This window comes from Argiope bruennichi, chromosome 6 (genome assembly GCF_947563725.1).
Source record: "Argiope bruennichi chromosome 6, qqArgBrue1.1, whole genome shotgun sequence".
NCBI classification, from domain to species: domain Eukaryota; kingdom Metazoa; phylum Arthropoda; class Arachnida; order Araneae; family Araneidae; genus Argiope; species Argiope bruennichi.
The window spans coordinates 88,473,735-88,493,041 of NC_079156.1; the positions used below are offsets into that span (position 1 = coordinate 88,473,735).

Genomic DNA, 19,307 nt, shown 5'->3' on the forward strand with positions numbered 1-19,307 from the left:
GTATTGTTCATTTAAATTTATTCTATAGTTGTGATGCACTGTGCAAACTTATATGTATTGTGTCTTTTGAAAACAATTTTTTCTTTCTACTTTATTTAATCAGGAGCATACACTTGAGATTTTATAGAAGCTGGCATAACATCTGCAAAATACAGTGACATCAAATGTTGCATTATTTAAATAAACGATTTCACATGAACTATATAGCAAGGGGGGGAAAAAAACCAATTTTTATCTATCTGAAAAATGAGTATTTATTTCAAATTTTACACTTAAAAATTTACAAATTTGGCAGCTGATGGATGTAGTCAAATATAATAAATTATCATCAGTGCACCATATCATAAAAACAGATATGAGTTATTTGCAGCATGAGTAACTTCTAATGACTGTTCTGAATAAAGTTCACAGGAATGGAATCACATCATCGGCGCCACGATCGAGCTTCACTGTCTTCCTCTTCATCCTCTTCTTCTTCATCATCTCCTTCAGGAACTGGAGAAGTAATCTGTATGGTGGGAATACATTATTAGATTGTACAGTCAAACTAATTAATCTTTATGGCCAATTATATATATATTATTAATTCTTAAAAGTTTCATGCATAAAAATTTAGAAGTAAAAATGCATATCATTACAACTAATGCTTATAAAATTATGAATACAAGAATGAAAATATATAACAGAGTATAATACATAATTGAAGCAAATTGACTAGATTATAATGCATAATGTCTTATTAAGTGGAAAAAGGAAATTAAGATAGCTGGAAATTTCCACATCAAAGGTCATAATATCAGGGATGAGTCGAATCCATACATTGTGTCATCATTATGGAGCCAATTTTCCAACAAGATAAAGCCTGATCTAATGGAAGTGTTGTGGTCCATCATTCATATATACTTACGTGGCTTGATCTAAAGTCTATTTTCCCTTTTGGTTTTGCACTATAGTATCCTATAGTAAAGATTGGCAATGGTCCTCTCACTCAAAATGGGTGATATCTGGCCAAATATTGTATCCTGGGTTCCAATGTCGCCCCTGAAGAGCACTGACCACAGGAAAAAGAGAGGGGCAGGGTGTGAAGAGGCAAGTAGAGGACACCATGTGCAGTAGTGTTTGTTGATTTATTAGGAATGATTCTTGAGCCATCAAAACCATATATTCCTCAAATATTAACCCCTGTACATAATGTAATTAAATCTATAGCCTAGAAACTGGTGCTTGGTCTTTATTTCAGAAGACAGGCATTTAACCACATCTACACTACATGAACTATCAGACTAATTAACAGAACAGACAACCTGGGCCGTTGTGAAACACAGGAACTCGTCGTAGCTGGATGGGAAAACTTTACTCCGATTATCTATACCTATACAATCCAGATGTTTTCAACTAAATTAGATCGAGTTTTATTTTTTCTAATAGAAAAATATTCAAAACCTCAACAAAATTTTAATAAAATGTTTAAGAGGAAAATCTACAAAACAGTATCTAAAAAAATTTGTATTTTGAAACAAACTCATCATGTATTCTCATATTACTGAAAATTGATAAAAAAGGAGGTGTTAGATAACATGATATATAATTATTAACCCTTTCGTGATGGGCATGTCATATATGCACCACCTAGGAAAGTATCTTGCAGCTGGATGTACAATCCTTGCATTTCTGGATATCAAACTCATAGAATGGTGATAATATATGCATTTTAAATTTAAAAAAAAAATTTAAACACCATTATATGTTATCACCTCCTTGTATCCATTACTTTTGGAATAAATATCGTTTAATATCCTGACCTTTAGTTTGCTCATATTCAGCCTGACCCTGGTATTTTACTCCTCAGCTGTTGCAGGGAGGGGAATAATATAAATGAACAGAGGTGGGTTGTGTAATTTTCCACTTGATAGAATCATTCGCATTTTTGGTCTCCCATCAAATTTCTTTTTCTTTTTTATTACAGTGTAACTGTAACAAATCTTTTTGGGTTTTGCTGTTGGATTTGGCATAACTTTCGGATACATTTCATGCACTTTTCTTTTTACTACGGAAAGCCTTGGTTTCGGTTTTATTATGGCAAGAAAACACCATTTTTCAGTAGAAGAATGTATTTGCATTAAAATTTAATAAATAAACTAAAAAATGGCAACATTAGAACTTAAACTTTACTTTTATTGATTTTTTTTCAAAGTTAGGCTTAGAGATGCAAAACTCCCGTCATGTGGGATGATTTCATTCCTGTATGTTCCATCCCATATGTGCATCTAGGATTGAGGCCTCCCATCCGAAAGGGTTAAAGAGTCATGAGTTTTGAAAGTTGCCTTCATAATAGTTGCTTAATTATTAGCAAAACAGTTTTCTACCATAAAAAGGTTAATGGTCAGCAACAAGGAGACACAATTTTACTCGGTATCATTTTTGAAGGAGAAAGGATGTACTTAAAGCTTAAAAAAGACTCACTTAGAACAGCTTTAGTGCATAGCAAACTGTTTAACAATACACAAACTGATCATATATTCACACATTATTGAAAATTAACAAAACACTACATAGTATAAATGCTAAAGAACTGTGAATTTTGTAAATTTTCTATAATTCAATAATCAAGAGCTTGAATTTAAGCAAGGAGAGAGAAAGAGAAACTGAACAATGACTTACCTGCTTTGATTCTGAATCATTATTGTGGTCTATATTCTGAACAGCAGTTAATTGAGGATCATGGAACCAAGAAATAGAAAGAATGCTATCGCCAAATTTAGAACCATGACCATGTGCCTAAAACAAGAGATAAATTTTATATAAAGGAATATTTTTGAAAATAAAACTGTTATACAATGTCTTTCAGGACAAGAAATATCCTTGGATCCAAAGATATATTATATATATATATATATATCTTTTTTTTAGCTAGATATAATTATAATAGTAATATTTTTCTCTTATCATCCTTTGCATTTAATTCTTTTTTGTCAATATAAATCCATCTAATTCCTGATATTAGTGGCATAAATAACATCTTCCAGATAGCCAAATATGTATTTCTGAACTAGCCATAAATTAGTATTTTATTCCATTTTGTCAAAATTTAGTTTTACACATACTCTTCACAAATATTATTGAATTCTACAAACTTGTGTTCTTTAATTAGTACTTCCTGGGAAGAAGATATGTGATGTGGCTCTTAAGATAATAACTATCAATGATATACACTGAAAAACCACAAAATCAAGAACTAACCACTAATTTATAGATTCATTTTGTTTCTAAATATGGTTGATTTTGCAAAGCAAAGCTGAGACACTTATGATGCATAATTCAAGGGAGTACTTAAAATACAGCAATCAAATTTGGAAAAATCAATTTTTTTTTTTTTTTTTTTTTTGCAATACTTTGCAAAGGCAGCCATCGTTCAAAATATACATTTCAGTATTAATATCTAACTTTGTAAACAATACCAAGATAATACATTTCTTCATAATAATAGCTGTTGTTGCGGCTGTATATATCTATGTATCATCTGGATGTATGTTCCATATATCTTCCTAAACACCCAGTATAAATTCAAAAACTTATTATATATGACACAAAAAAGAATATTGCCAAGTTAAGTTGCCAAAGCACAAAAATTAATTTTACATTAAATTCATTAGAAATACACAAATTTTTTCTCTACATTTTTAACTATACCATTATTTTTTAAAATTATTTTAATATGTCCTTTGACAATGAACTTAATGGTCATAAAAATAACAATTTAATCATGCTTAAAATTAAATTTAAGTCAATCACTCAATGGAGATGATTCTTCTTATACTTCAACATTTGAGAGTAAAATCTGGAGTTAAATCTAATATAACAAATACTAAAACTTGTGAACAAAATTAGATATTAAAAATTTTAAAAATCTTTTAGTTCAAATGATATTCTAATTTAATCAAATGCAAATGGTAAAAAACCAAAACTTTTAGAGTAGAATAATAATTTTTTTTTAAAAGTAATATACCAAAATATTTTTTTAAACATTAATAATATTATACAAGGGAAGATTTTAATTACCAGTAACAAAAGGTATATATCAACTAGTTTATATATAGTTTTAATTAAAAAGGTATCTGTCTATTAGCATTTTTGTTACTATTACTACTTACACTTTAAGTAAGTGGCTATATACCTCATCAAGAGTTATTGCAGAACTTAAACCGTTTGTAATGTTAAGATTAAGGGTGTAGGGATTTTTTTTATTTCAAATCATTAGAATCTTTTAATAATAATCACATTTTAACTATCACTTTATTTTGTATAAAAAATGATTTGGTTTTGCCGTCATATTTTCTTTATCAAACAAACTGTATAGTATTTCTGTTATTATTTACTAGTCACCTTTGGTGATCACCTGTTTTAACAGGATAAATGCTCACTAAAATTTCAATTAAATATTTTATGCAACTTAGTCTCTTAAACAGCTTCTTCAACAAAATATTTTTAAGCTTCAAATTTTGATAGTCATACAACTCATATTATTATAAGCCTAAAGCCATTTTGTTCATTATACTATGCATCTCTCAAACATAGCCTCCCATATCTTCTGCCAGTCCTCATAAAATTTGAGCTTCTGAAATATTCTTTGCTGCAACCATGCATTTTTTTTTTTTTAAATTTTATATGAATACAGAAAACAGAATTGTTTGGACTTTAATTTATGCAATATCTCAAAGAGTTATTCAAAAAAAAAAAAAAAAAAAAACTGGGTTTTTTTTCTTCAAAATTCAGATTTTAATTTTACTTTCAAAAGGATTTAAATAACATAAATAATATTTTTTAACTTTGTTTTGGTTAATAAATATACTTTAAAAAAAAGATGGAATCTAAATTTTATGCAGACCTTTGGTTTTAAGGAATTATTTTCTGTGAAATATTCTATACACTCCATGTTTTAAATAATTATTTTAAAAAAATTAAATTTTGTGATCAAATCTCAGAGAATTCTGCAGTTTTGAATACTATAATTTTAGACCAATCAACAATTTTATAAACTTTGTTAAAGCTATGTTATTTTAGCAGCCTATTACATATAATCTATTTATTTTGTAGATGGACCTTTCTAATTGATATCTGCCACATGGCATTATGTGTTATTAGAACATTTATCTATCTTCTGAATTTTGCAATATTGTCATCATTTTTTTATACCTCTCATAAATTACAGAAATATAAAGCAGAAAAAATGTTCTTTAGCTTTCAACTATGGAAAGAAAAAAAAATCCTGAGATCAACAATTGATGAAACAATGAAAAATTGAAATAGGAATAAGCTTCAAGTTAAGCTAATTTAATCTATTGATCAAAACCAGACAAAAAATTGCAATTAAGCAAAAATTTGCACATCTATTAAAATGCATCACGTAAAAGATAACTTTTTAAATTTTGAAAAAATGTAAAATGTATTTTTTTTCAACAATATTTTTGAAAGCTATTGTGGGAAAATGTCAACATTCAGCCAATTTTTAATTAATTAAAATTCTAATAAAAATTTCAGAAAAATGCTATGCAGTGTAAATTCTTAACTACATGCACTAAATTTGGTAGATGTAGGTAAAACGGTCAAGCCTGTAGAGCAGCAAGACACACATATTCATCTTCATTACTGCTAGAGATGTACAAATTAATTATCAATTTTGCACTTTTCTTTTGGCTATATTTTTAAAAATCAATAAAAAAAAAATTACAATTCAAATTTTTAATTTCACTCAAAATTTTATTATTTCTTAAAATAGGTATTTATATAGGTAATATAGCTATTTAAGTAAAACAGCTATAATTTAGTCATAAAAAAATTGCTTTTTTTCAACATGTCAATAATTTCTTACTTTACATGACTAATAGGCCAGGGGACTTTATTAAGATAGAATATGTAACTTCTTTATAAATAAATTTATTGATTCAAACAGCATAAAATATAATTATTCCTGTCATTTAAGACATTTTTTTTTCTATTGGAACTATATGTCAATGATCTAGAAATTAGCTATTAGATCAAAATAACAACAAATACCTTGCATGCATGTGTAAGTGTGTGTGTGTATGTATATATATATATATATATATATATATATATATATATATATATATATATATATATATACACACACACAAATTTATTTTATTTTAATTGTTTTATAATTCAATGTTACAAATAATATGGAACATTAAAAATAATTTTTCTCAATTTCATAACTAGATGGTGGCATTGATAATGGAATCAAAATTTAAAATTAATCAATTAACTCATAAATAATCTATAAAAACACTGTAATGTCAATGGCAAAAAATTCCATCTTTACAAATATGAGATACATTAGAGATAGGCATATAAAATTTGAAATACTTATTCAAGTTCTTTAAATTTAAGAATTAATTGTTAATCAAATAAAGAATATTTCTGTCAAAAATATTTATTCTAAAATATAGAGTGTTTACTTACTGTCTCTGCTTCTTGTCTTGTGCTAAATGTAAAAATAAAGCCTACAGAAGTTTCTTCAACTTTTTCTACGCTTCCATATTGCTAAAAAATATATACAAACATCAGTTAACAATTTCAAAATGCAGTAAAATAAACCAAAAAAAGTAATGATATATATATATGCATACACACAATCTACCAATAAGTAATTGGACACCTATGATATTACAAAAACACAATGTATTCATATTCAATGGTTAGTAGAGCCTCCACCTGAGACATTTATAGCCTTTATACACCGAGGTATGCTTTTCACAAGTGTTTGGATGATTGACAGTCGTATTTTCTTCCACTCACTTGGACAAACATGTAAATTCTTTCACCAATTTTGGACGGTTGCTATACCTTTTAATTTGGCGACCCAACTAGTTCTAAAGGTTTTTTTTATAGGATTCAAGTCTGGATTCTGGGCAGCCAGGTTAGTCGGTTCAACCCATTGTTACTCATAATAATCCATGGTGGACCTTGTAACGTGCCAAGTGGCTGGAAATTACAATGGATTGGAAATTACACTGGAAATTCATACTGGAAATTACAATGATCCAACCCCAAAATTGCCACAGCATAGGAAGCACATAATAATGGAGTCAGAATTAGCATTGAGCCTACCATGAATTAGGATCAAAGGTCCTATCCATACTACGAGAAACATCCCTAGACAATAATTCCACCACCGCTAAAGTTTACTGTAGGCACAATCATTCTGGCAAAAGGCGTTCTCCTTACATACACCAAACCCAGACTCTGCCATTCAACTGGAAGAGATACAACCTTGATTCATCACTCCAGAGAACCTGTTTTCACTAATCTACAGTGCAATTTTAATGTGCCTTGCACATCCTCAATTGAACGGAGTGGTTGGATTTTGTAATTAAAGGATTATGGGCAGCAGCACAATCATGGAAATGAAGCAAATATGCTTCTTTGCAAATAGTATTTATCTAAGCAACAGTCCCATATGCTTGTTGGAACCCTTGGAATATGTGGGCCATTGGTTTGGTGCAGTTTTTCTGAATTTCTTTGGACAACCAACACTGGTTGGTCTTTATCTCTCCAGGTTGAAACATATTCTGACAATACCATTCACCTTCCACTTTTTAATGATAAAAACCACTGTCGATTTTGGAATATTTAACTCACTAGATATGCCCCTAAAGGATCGGCCATTTCTATGATATCTGACAACTATGCCTTTCTCGAAATCACACAACTTCGAATTCCATGTATCTTGCTTGCAACTAATGTAAATGCTGTTTCTTATACGATATTTAAATGCAGAAAGTGTGACGTAGATAAGAACCGCAGATATCCTCATTTGCATGGATGTCCAAGCACTTAATGGTAGTACATGTATGTATGTATATATATAGATATATAGTATTTAATATAAGTATGATTAATATAATGTATAATCAATATAATAATATTATGTGTTTTATAAGAACTGTGAGTAGATAAAATAAATCCAGACAGTCAAAATTAATATTTATTCAAGCTCAAAAATTTCAAATACAATTGTATTTATTCCATGATCAATTAATGCAATAAGAGATTTCATTAATAAATACCATAAGGTGCTTTGTTAAGCCATCTTTGTTAGTTGATCCAGTTACAAGTATCTTTCGAGGACGATGATCTACACTATGGTGACTAAAAGCTGGTACATTCCTAGAAGAATACCTGGAATTCACATGTCTAGATTGTGGTCCTAGTAAAGGCGAATGAGGTAAATTGTCAAGAAGTCCTAGAGCTTTTGCCTAAATGGAAAAAATTTTAAAAGTCTTATAAACCATTTTCAAAAATGGGGAAAAGTTCTTTTGAAATGTTATAAAAAAAGGTACAAGGCAGTTTTGATGAATAGTATTTATAGATCACTATTACAACATTTCAATTAAAAAAAATGACCTTTTTGATAAAGAGTACAACAACTATTTTTAAAAGAATGTATTTTAAATATGTAATATGCAATGAAATCGAAATAATTAGTTTCTTTCTTGTATGTCAAAGTAGAAGTAGATATTTAGAAAAATATCATCAAAAAATAAACTACAATATCTTTCTGATACAGAACATAATTCATATTATTAAAGTTTGTCACATAAATCCTAACCAAAAAGGATTAACAATTTTGGAATATAATAAATAATTTTTATTTAAGAAAGTAAAATTAGTACAGTACAGTATTAGCAATTACTTTATTGTATTTCTTTATTTCCATACTTATCAATTTAAAAATTGAAGAAGTAAATGCAGATTTTATTTTAAATATATTAAAATTCCAAACTAATTTATTTATTTATTATGATGCTTCAAAATAAATGACTCTTTTACTACTTCAATTAGTAAAAATGAAAATATGATATGATTTTATGCATTAAATTAATATTCCTTTCTGAAGAAATCCTGTAAAATAGTAAGGAAGAATTTCAGAATTTTAAACTCTAATCAGATAACGAGGATAAATCTCAAAGAGGCATCCAATCTGAAACCTTTAACTCCAAAAATCCATACCATGCTGACACTAGGATGCTAACAGTGTTACATATTTAAGTACACAAGCCTTACATTCATGGTAGATCATTATTGAAATCCAGGTTTGACTTTTACACAACAAATAAGAAATCCTGATACATTACTGATTTGTGAGAGAAAATAATATGAATAACAAAAACAAATTTTGAAAAAATAAATGGATTAATTTAGAAATATTTTTTAAAAACTTTTCTTTAATATTATGATAAGGAAGAATAATTAAATATATAGTTAATTACAATTTATCAATCAAAAAAAAATTTCATCTTATCTAAATCAATGCATGCAAAAATGTATAAGTTGGCCATTTTATGTTAAATGCACTTTACATTCTAATCCATTTTTCTAGCATCGGGTTTCAATTTTTAAAAAATAATTAAAATTATTAGGCTTTGCAGAAAGTTCAAAAATGAACCAGACTTTTCATTTACATCATATTCTCAATAAACATTTCAACACGGTTAAAATCCAAATAAAACAAAAAGTGTAATTTTATTTATTGAAAAATATATAATACAAAAACTACTATTCTTTGAGAAAGAAAGAAAAAAATGTGCTTGAGAATTCAAGAGCTTTTAATTTCTTACTTTTTTCTTCAATTCATTAACTCTTGACAGCAGTTCTGCAGTCCCAGAATCATCTCCTGTATGCTGTTTATTATACAAATCCATTTCAGCATCAAGTAATTCTTTCTCAGCCTAAATTAAAATATGATCAGTTAGATTTAAAAAAATTACACATTTGTGAAAACTACTGACAGCTGCAGGCAAAAACATACATAAACATTTTGAGTGTGGGGAAAAAAATGTATATGGATAAAATATGTTTTTGATCATAAAAATCAAATTAAATTAAATTTCTAACTACAGAACAACATTATTCAACATAATAGCCTAGCAGAAATAGAGGAAAATTATTTCCTGTAATTGGAAAAGAAAGCTTCCATAGTACATATTTAACTTTTTCACGAAATTATTAAACACAGCATATTGTGCATCACTACACACATAAGTTGATGGTAATGGTGGAAAGGGCTTTCATGCCCATGGACTGCCAGTACTTTTGAGGGTTTATTACCTCCTGCTCTACACCACTGCTCTTCCACTATATGTTTATCAATGCAGAAGAGGACAGAAGGAGAAAGTATCAGATTATCTATGAAAAGGATGAACATTCCACTCTTTACTGAATAAAAAGAGTATAAAAACAGACTGAGGGTCAGTTAAAATATAATTAAGGAATTATATTTCTATTCATAAAACAGACTAGGCAGGAATGTTGAGAGAGACAGACAGAAGGAGAAACACAATTTTATGACTTCTAACAAAATGGTTTCATTTATAGCTGAACAATGAAGCTTTAGTAAGGTTGATTAAAATTATTCGAATCCTCAAATTTAAACAATTTTGGTATCAACTACACATTGAGAATAGAATGCAAAATAAAAAAAAAAATGCCATCACCAATAAAGAAACATCAGAATAACATTTTTTAATGATAATTATTTTTTACGTTAAATGAATATTCTACAGATTTTTTCCTTTCAAGAATTTATCTGAGTGCATTTCCTCCCCCTCTCTTGATAAAATAAACTTATTCACAATTAGAATTTACTTTCTTGTGCCTTCATTAACATTAAATACATTAAGCAGAATTTTAAAATATAATTTTTACCTGTTATTAATAGCACATTAATTACAGAAAATATAAGTTATGGAGCTAAACTTATATAAGCAAACTGATTATCTACTGAATATCAATATTTGTCTTTTGAAAATAATTAATTTCCTAATTAAATATTTTTATTAATGCATAACATTATAAACATAATATAAAGTAACAAAAAAGTGAGATTTATTTAATACAAACTTCAGTTTTTGTCAGATGTGATTGACTGCTGGCTGTTTTCAGCATATTTTTCAATTCCAATGAATCTTTCTTCACATCATTTTGAATAGATGCTATCTTTTCAGAAAGAGTTTGTATAGTCTAGGTAGGGAAAAAAAAAAAAAAAAAAAAAAAAAAAAACGTATGAATAAATAATGAAATAATATTAAACAAAAGTTTAATTTCACTCAAAAAAATCAACACAAATATTGATAATGTCTTTTGTTTCATCATTTTGCTTTTTAACACTAAAAAATAATACAACTTCATATTGACATAATGAGTTCCTTAATCATGAAAATCTTTCATTGTCTTTCCTATAGGAACATCAATATTTTAGCATCGGCAAACTGCATTACAATTATTCAATATTTCAAATTATATCAATATATTTGTCATTGAATATATTTCTATAATTATCATGATGAATAAAGAAGTTTTACTTTAGATGGTATTTGTAAATAACAGAAAACTGAAATTTATTCACCCAAGAACAATGAAAAAGAGATGCCTTGCCCATTTAGAAAATTATAAAATGTATGTGAATCTGTAACAAAACCATATAAAATTTAGTATACTTTGAAATATATTCATTACCTGAAAATTATTTCATAATTTTTTTAATTTATTATACGTTTAATTCAAAAAATTAATTATCTGAGTATATTAATCTCACCTGCTTTAAGAATTCCTTTTCTTTTTCATTCTTGCACTTGCTTAATTTATCCAAAATAACCTAGAAGTTGAAAAATTGACAAAATTAATTTTTTGTGTAATAATACATTTTTTTCATAAAGTTTTTATATTTTAAAAAGTTAGAAAACTTTTTTTATTTTTTCCTATTATTAAGTTGGAAGAAAAGAAAATATAGCAGAAAAGTGAAAAAAGATTCCTTTTTGTCTAGGTTAAGTATATATGTATGCTACTTGCATATATTTAGGATATTTCGAGGAGTCTAGCCTTAAATACACAATTCTTCACTAATTTCAAAGCTGAGACTTTGCCATGAGGCCATCAAAGTTTTAGAAAATTAAGAGAAACAAGACATACATGCATATTGAAAGGTTTTTATCTATTAGTAAAGTTATCAACTCATAACTTATACAGGGTAGCAAGTACAAAAAACTTCATAGAAAAAAACCTATTCACCTTAAAATATGTGTTTTCTCTACAACTTATCTCTATTTGGCTCAAAAAAACTTCATAGAAAAAAAAACTATTCACCTTATAAAAAATGTTCAAATTATTAAAATAAATTGAATGATTTCTCAAAAATTACAGAATTATAGAAAAATGAAAATTTTCAAGAAAATTAATTTTAAAAATGTAAAAAATATGTGTTTTCTCTATAACATCTCTATTTGATTCAAAATCACAATATGCACACAAAGAAACATTGATTGTTAGATGAGCATGAGAGTTGTAAAAAAGAATGAGTATAAATAAGTATTTTTTTTTAATGTTTTTTGGAAATATATGATTTGGAAATTAAGTAATATACTGATATCAACGAGGCTTAAAAAGAGAATATAGAAATGTGTTCAAAATTTTTATGCACTGGAGAAGTAACTTACAAAATAAATAAATAAATGAACTCAGCATTTCTTTTGGGTGTGCAATTTTTGTGTGAATCATTGGCTCAGTGGTATATAGTTAAAGCAATAAAAATTAGTTCTAAAGTTGAATAGAAAAAAATCAGAAGCCCTTTGAAGTTTAGCTGACTTTTATGTTTGAACTTATGTGGTTAAAAAATGAATTAATTTTTAAAATACAGATTGAATTTATTATACATTTTATATAAATTTTTGAATTCAGGGTGCTTTTAGGTAATAGGTGGTACAATCAGAAAAGATCTGTAGAAATTTTCTACAACTCATATCATGAGAATCATCAGAATAGGCTAATTCTTTAAAAAGACTTTACCTAAAAGTCAGAATAATTCTTGATCTTCTGAAAACCATTAATACAAATTTACAAAAATTCTAAGCACTTTAAATAATAAAACAGTCATACTTTTTTCCAACAAATTTAGAATATCTAATTAGCAGTTACATGAATTTAAGTAAAAAAAATCTGAAAGGTTGGAAGCAATTTACCTTCTGATGTTCAATTTGTGACTTTAAGAATTCTTGTTTTTTCTTGTGCAGTTCTAATCGTTTTTGAAGTGCATCCTGTAATTAATAAAATCAACAGTTAAAAATTTAAGTACACAGGATATTGATCTTCATATTTGAGGGAACACTAACAATTTTTCTTAAAGTCATATAACTTAATCAACAAACATCAAAATATTTTGGATAAGAAGATAAGAAAATAAATAAATTCTAAGGTAATTCTTAGAATACAATAATAATTTTTTTATAATCTTTTAAATAAACATATATGACATAAGAAAAAAATAATATATGTCTTTTTTTTTTTTTAATTTAGTAAAGTGGCCACATTTTCAGATATCCAACACTTTTAACTCAATTTTGTCAATTCACAAAGATTCTGAATGTTTGGATTTTAATTTTTACAAGGTACTAAATGTTTATTATGAATGCCATCATAGTTTGAAATCTTTTTTTCTATGTAAAATCACTATTTGAAATTAATTAAACAATAAAAAATTCATTTGAAAATTCATGAAACATTTATCTCATGTCTAAAAAAATACATTTGTTGATAAATAAGATGATCTTTATCTCTTTAATTGCTTAATTTAATGCTGAATAAATTTATTGATCATTATGCATTTTTAAAACATACAGAAATTCTCATATTCTAATAAAATTTTCTAACATATACCAGTTAATAACATCTTTTAATAATAATAAACAGAAATAAAGAATGAAAAATGAGAAGCTTAATGCAGTTTTATAATATCTTTCGAAACAAAACATTTTTATATAACAAAAATTCTTACATTTACCTGTTTCTTTACTGGCTCTTTATTTATCCTTCTTGTTTGTGTAATGACAGGAGCAGGAGTGGAAGTAAAATTTGGTGTGCTTTTTTTCACAGATGGAATGAATACTGTTCTAGATAAATTTCCCTTGGAAGTATATATAGTTGACTGTAAAAAAAATTCTAGAAAATTATATGTATATAACAAAAAAGAATACCTTCAAGCATATATTTTATATGTAATTTAAATCTGACTATATAATATAATTTATAAAAAAAAAAGTTAAGTAATTAAAAAGTTGAAGGGCATTTCATGTTGAAAAGTAAATTAAATTTCTGTGCAAACTTAATATTGAAGCAAATAATTTTCATTTATCCCCCCCCCCAAAAAAAAGACAAATAAGAAGTGAGAAATCCAGTTAGAGAAAAAATTAAAAAAATGTGCAAGGCAGATGAATCATAAAACAATGCCTGGTTGTCTTTGACAAATGTCTCTTCTCAACATTTCATGGATTTGCTAAATTATGGAAAAAAACTAAGCTAAGACAGCAATCACATAAAAATGAAGAGTGGTCTAAAATAAAATTACACAATATACATAACAAGAGTTTCAAAATTAATAGCAAATTCAAAAAACAAAAAGAAAACAAATCATAAGAAGAATTAATAATGGGTAAATGAATTTTTTTTAAAAATCCACCCAAAGAAAAAATTCTTATATTATCAAAGTTAATAAAAGTACTTTTTCTACATATGAAAAAAAGAATATGCATTTATTAATCAGTTACTTTTTTGTCATTTACTCTCAAAAGTCACTTATTATAAAATGCTGGGACACCTAATCATCTAAGGGAAATCTTTTCTTTTTTAACATATACTTTTCTTTATTAAACATTAAAATGCCAGTTAAAGAAACATTTTCTTTTTCAGTTCATAGTGAATAATTTATTTTTTCCTTAACCTAGTATTAAATGAGCTTATAGCTATACTTAAACTAAATGTGAAAGGGGGGAAAAAATCTCAATTCACTAGAAGATAATTTTGTATTACTGTTGTCATTAGCCCATGAAGTTTATAAGATAATCTTGATTTTGGAAGGGGGGGGGAACTTTTATTATTTATATTTAAAAAAAGTCTGAAATCAGCCATATTAAAATAACCACAAAAAAGTGTTTTGCTGAAAATCTATTAATAGCCTGAAATAGTTCAAACATTAAAAGCTTTATCTGCTATCTAAGATTTTCTTATTTATTATATAAAGACAATTATCGAAAAAAGTTCAGAAACATTGATATAAATCAAGATTGTTGCAAATAATTTAATCGGAAAATTGATTTTCTATGATTTATTTCAAAACTTTCTCCATTTCCTGAAGCCAATAAACCCACCCTAATAATATCTAATAGGCCATTATCAGATTTAATATAAATAAGAGTTGAATAAGAAAACACTTTACCATGTTACTTCTCAAAACATCACTTTGGCGTGTTTCTTCTGCATTCAGGTCATTAGAATTATTTATTTGTAATTGATTAGTTCTATTTAAATTATTTACAGAAATTTCATTTGTAGTTTTATCTTCCTCCTTTTTCTGTGGATTGTGATAAAAAACTTTGATAAATCTATTATTTAATATAGCCTCTGCAGATCTATAGGCAGCAGTTGCTTCAGCATCAGTCATGAATTGCACTAAAGCAGCTTCAGGATCACCATCATAGCCAACCTAAATTGGCAATAAAAAATTAATTATTAAAATTAATTAATTGCACAAAATAATAATTTTTACTTAACAAAAGTGTAAAATCACATATTAACATGAACACACACAATGACAAAAAAAAAAAAAAGGAAATGAAAGGAAAGGAAAAAAAAAATCATAACTCATTAGAGTTAATGCATAAACTCAATGCAACAATTAGAGGGGGGAAAAAACCCTCAAACATTTAAAAAATAATTTCAAAAATACAAACATAAATTTAAATGCATTACTTTTGTATTTGTTTTCAAACATCAATTTTAATATTAACAAACATTTAAATATGAAAAAAAAAAAAAAATCTATTTTTGTAGGGTTTTCACAGTTCTAGAATATGCCAATGGGTGCTAAAAATATGAAGTTAAAACTGCAAATGATTCTTTCACTCAGTACTACAAATAAACTAATACTTGTCCAATTAAAAGATCAAATTCCCAGAAATTGAAACACCAGGAAATTTTTCAGAAGATAACTCTTTTTGTAGTGAATAAATGCAATCAAATGTAATTATTACTTTAATTATTCAATACACAGTTTTAACACCTTTTAACAATTTTTGATAGCAGCAATAAAATTGTCACTATTAAAAAATTTGAATACACAGCAAAATTTTAAAAATCAGATTACAGGGCTGCCACTGAAATCTGGGAAAAAAATTCCCTGTGTTTTCCCAGTACATATATTCAAGAAATGAGAAAATGTGCAAATAGCATTCATGCACTAGTTATGATTTTAAGGAGTGGAAAAAGCAAGGAAAGGAAGCAACAATGTAACATTATTCGAAATAATAGCATATTAAAAGAAGATTTATATTTATATACAAAAAAAAAAAAAAAAACTAACTTTATTTATTATCCAGAATTTAGAAAGACAAAATTTACAAATTAAGGAGAGGAGGAGGGGACAGAATATTACCTTCATGCTTTTTAATTTTAAGTCACACAAAAATTAAGGACTTGCATGAAATAAAACACAAAACATTTTTGTTACCATGATACAAATCATTTAATGATTAATTAACAAAAAAACATAACAAAGCAAGATTATTTTAATTCTTTTTTCACTATGTATTTAGGCATCAATTTCAGCAGATTTTTCAGATAATAGTTCCATGGAGATAATGGACTTAATCCATAACAAATAAGGTACAACATTTCTGCATGGCCTAATGTACATTTTTTAACTATTTTACTTTCTGTGAACATATATAAAATATCTCCTGGAATTAATTAAGGGACACATGTAACACAACAAGTTTTAATGCCCATAAAAATTCAGCTTTAAATGATTGTTCTTGAACTAAAAAGTTCAAAATTGGCTTATTCTCAGACATTAAAACTAATGTTTTCAAATTTGACAAGTTGTTCCATTTAGATACTAAGTCCAGCATCAATGACGACTCTTTTGAACAGGCACACAATCCTGTATGTTTTCCTCTTTTGACATGACTAGTAAGAGCCTGTTTTTCCATATTACTTAGGCTTATAATCTTCTTACAAAACGAGCTATATGCAACAAACTGATTTTGTGGAACTTCTCGAACCATTCAGCAAAATCAGGATTGATTTTTTTTATACGTCTAATTTGTATTGCATACGGATTTTGAGCAGCTCGTTAATTTTAAAATATTCTCTGATCTACTTTGAATAAACTCCCAGTTTCTTAAATAATAAACAAACCATTCAATAAACTCAATTATTGTAGACTAAACATCACCACACTGCTAAAGCAGATTGAATGCTGCTAATCCCACAGAGAAATGCATTTTATTCTTTTGAGCAAATGCAGAAATGTAGCACATCCTAATTAGCTGTAATATGAGAATCTCGTGGAAAAAGAACTGTCTCGCAAATCAAAACTAGAGTGGTCTATACAGAAAAAAAGGGGAGAGTGAAAAAGGGAGTTTCCAGATTACACAATTACAAATGATATTGTTTTGTTTTGGGAAGCTATGACTATGATCTATTATTCTTACAATCTTCAGAGATTGGTATTTTTTTGGTTGGGAAAAGTAACTAAAAAAACTAAAAACTCCTGGTTTTTGTGAACATTTTCGTATTTCCTTGCATTTTCCTGGTAGTGTGGTAACTCTGATATTAGTACAGAAATAAAAATGTCAAAAATTTACAGAAATAAAGCAAACATTGATTATTAAAATCCAATACATTATAGGCAATGACATACATGTATTGTCCAAAAACTGTCAATGACATACTAAAGACTACAAAAATCTTCTGATGAGTGACATGATTCATATATCAATGCATATAATATGATATTATAAAAACAGAACTCATAAATAACAAACTGTATTTGAAAGATTTCATAATATTAAGTGATAAAAGATATTACCCCTTAAAAATATATCAAAATTATAAACACTGCAGATTTGAAAAAATGCAAAAGTATAAAATTCTTACCTGAAGATTCACAATTCGACCAAATTTAGAAAAATGACTATTAAGCATAGATATTGTATTCAGATGTTGGGGAACTTTTCTAACTTCTAATGTGCTACGACTATTGTTCAGTTTTTTTACTATTTTTCTAGGACTTGCACCTAACCGGCTGTAATCAAATGTCTTTCTTTTCAGTTCATTCACAACTATATTAGCACTTTTGTTCTTTTCTTCAGCTGTATAAGATTTCAAACAATTCTCTGAATTTTCATCAGCAGGTTTGATTTCTTTGTTTCTTTCTTTTTCTCTTTCCTTTTCTACAGTCAAATCTGAAAAATAATTTTTAAAGGCTTATGTAACCAGTTAGTTAAAATTCTTCCCCCCCCCTCTTAAATTTCAACAAAAATTAATAATAAATTATAAAAGATTCTAAGCATTACCATAAAAAGATTTCATTATATCAAGAGTATTTCAAGCATTTCTCAACACAGAAATTTAGAATACAATAAAGAAGTTTTTGAAAATTATAAATAGATTATGATCACATTAATATATATATATCATTATATTTAAATAAATGAACTTGGTTAATTTAAGTACATCAAAAAACATTTTTTCTAATCCTTTGATTTTCCTATTTAAAATAACATTACAATACTGGCCATAAACCAAATTTATTTTGTTTCATTCAAAGCTAAAACTAAAAATTGCTTTTGTTTTAAAATTGTTTTGATCAATGAAGTATTTCCATACCTCATATCTTTGGTGACTGCAAATGAATAATTTTTAGAAGAACCTAAATTCACTCAAAAATTATACAACTAATCTATTCTGTAAAAAAAGTAATATTTTTGCTTTAATGATCTTAAATTTTGAATTCATTAAATATAAATCTTTGATCGTTCTCTCAGAATGATAACTATTGCTAAACACACAGAAATACTTATTTACAATGGCTGGAATAATTCTGAAGAAATATATTTCAATTCTTTTAGACAATTTAAATGACTGAAATTTTAGTTAAATGGCAACTTTTACAATATTCAAAAAAAAAAAAAAAAAAGTATAACAACAATTGAACCTTAATATATACCATTTGGGACTGGCTATAGGTAAAGTCATCAAAATATATTTAAAAACTGGAATAAACAGGATGAATTTTTATACTCGGGGGTTTAAAATAGTAAGATGTTAAAATAAAAAGGTCTCAAAATATTAAAAGGATATGAAATGCTGTACTTTGTGCTCTTAAATAAAACAAAATTTATATGCTATTTATTTATCAATTACTTTATTTAAATTAGAAGCATGCAATGATCTTT

The 19,307-nt window shown here is 26.9% G+C and overlaps 1 protein-coding gene across 2 annotated transcripts in view; it reads right to left on the minus strand.

Moving 5' to 3' along the window:
• Window positions 1-222: 222 nt before the first annotated feature.
• Window positions 223-19,307, minus strand: part of LOC129971602 (RNA-binding protein 26-like) — a 33,749-nt gene continuing 14,664 nt past the window's right edge. Inside the window, exons 9-19 of one of the 2 annotated variants that reach the window (XM_056085530.1) lie at window positions 18,007-18,314; window positions 15,287-15,553; window positions 13,856-13,999; window positions 13,038-13,112; window positions 11,618-11,677; window positions 10,924-11,043; window positions 9,642-9,752; window positions 8,091-8,279; window positions 6,484-6,564; window positions 2,662-2,778; window positions 223-508 (exon numbers count right to left, since the gene is read on the minus strand). In XM_056085530.1, coding sequence (XP_055941505.1) covers window positions 425-508; window positions 2,662-2,778; window positions 6,484-6,564; window positions 8,091-8,279; window positions 9,642-9,752; window positions 10,924-11,043; window positions 11,618-11,677; window positions 13,038-13,112; window positions 13,856-13,999; window positions 15,287-15,553; window positions 18,007-18,314 — 1,556 coding nt within the window. In that variant the 3' untranslated portion in view covers window positions 223-424. Of the gene's footprint in view, window positions 509-2,661; window positions 2,779-6,483; window positions 6,565-8,090; window positions 8,280-9,641; window positions 9,753-10,923; window positions 11,044-11,617; window positions 11,678-13,037; window positions 13,113-13,849; window positions 14,000-15,286; window positions 15,554-18,006; window positions 18,315-19,307 lie in introns of both variants that reach the window. The other variant, XM_056085529.1, reaches the window with a different exon arrangement.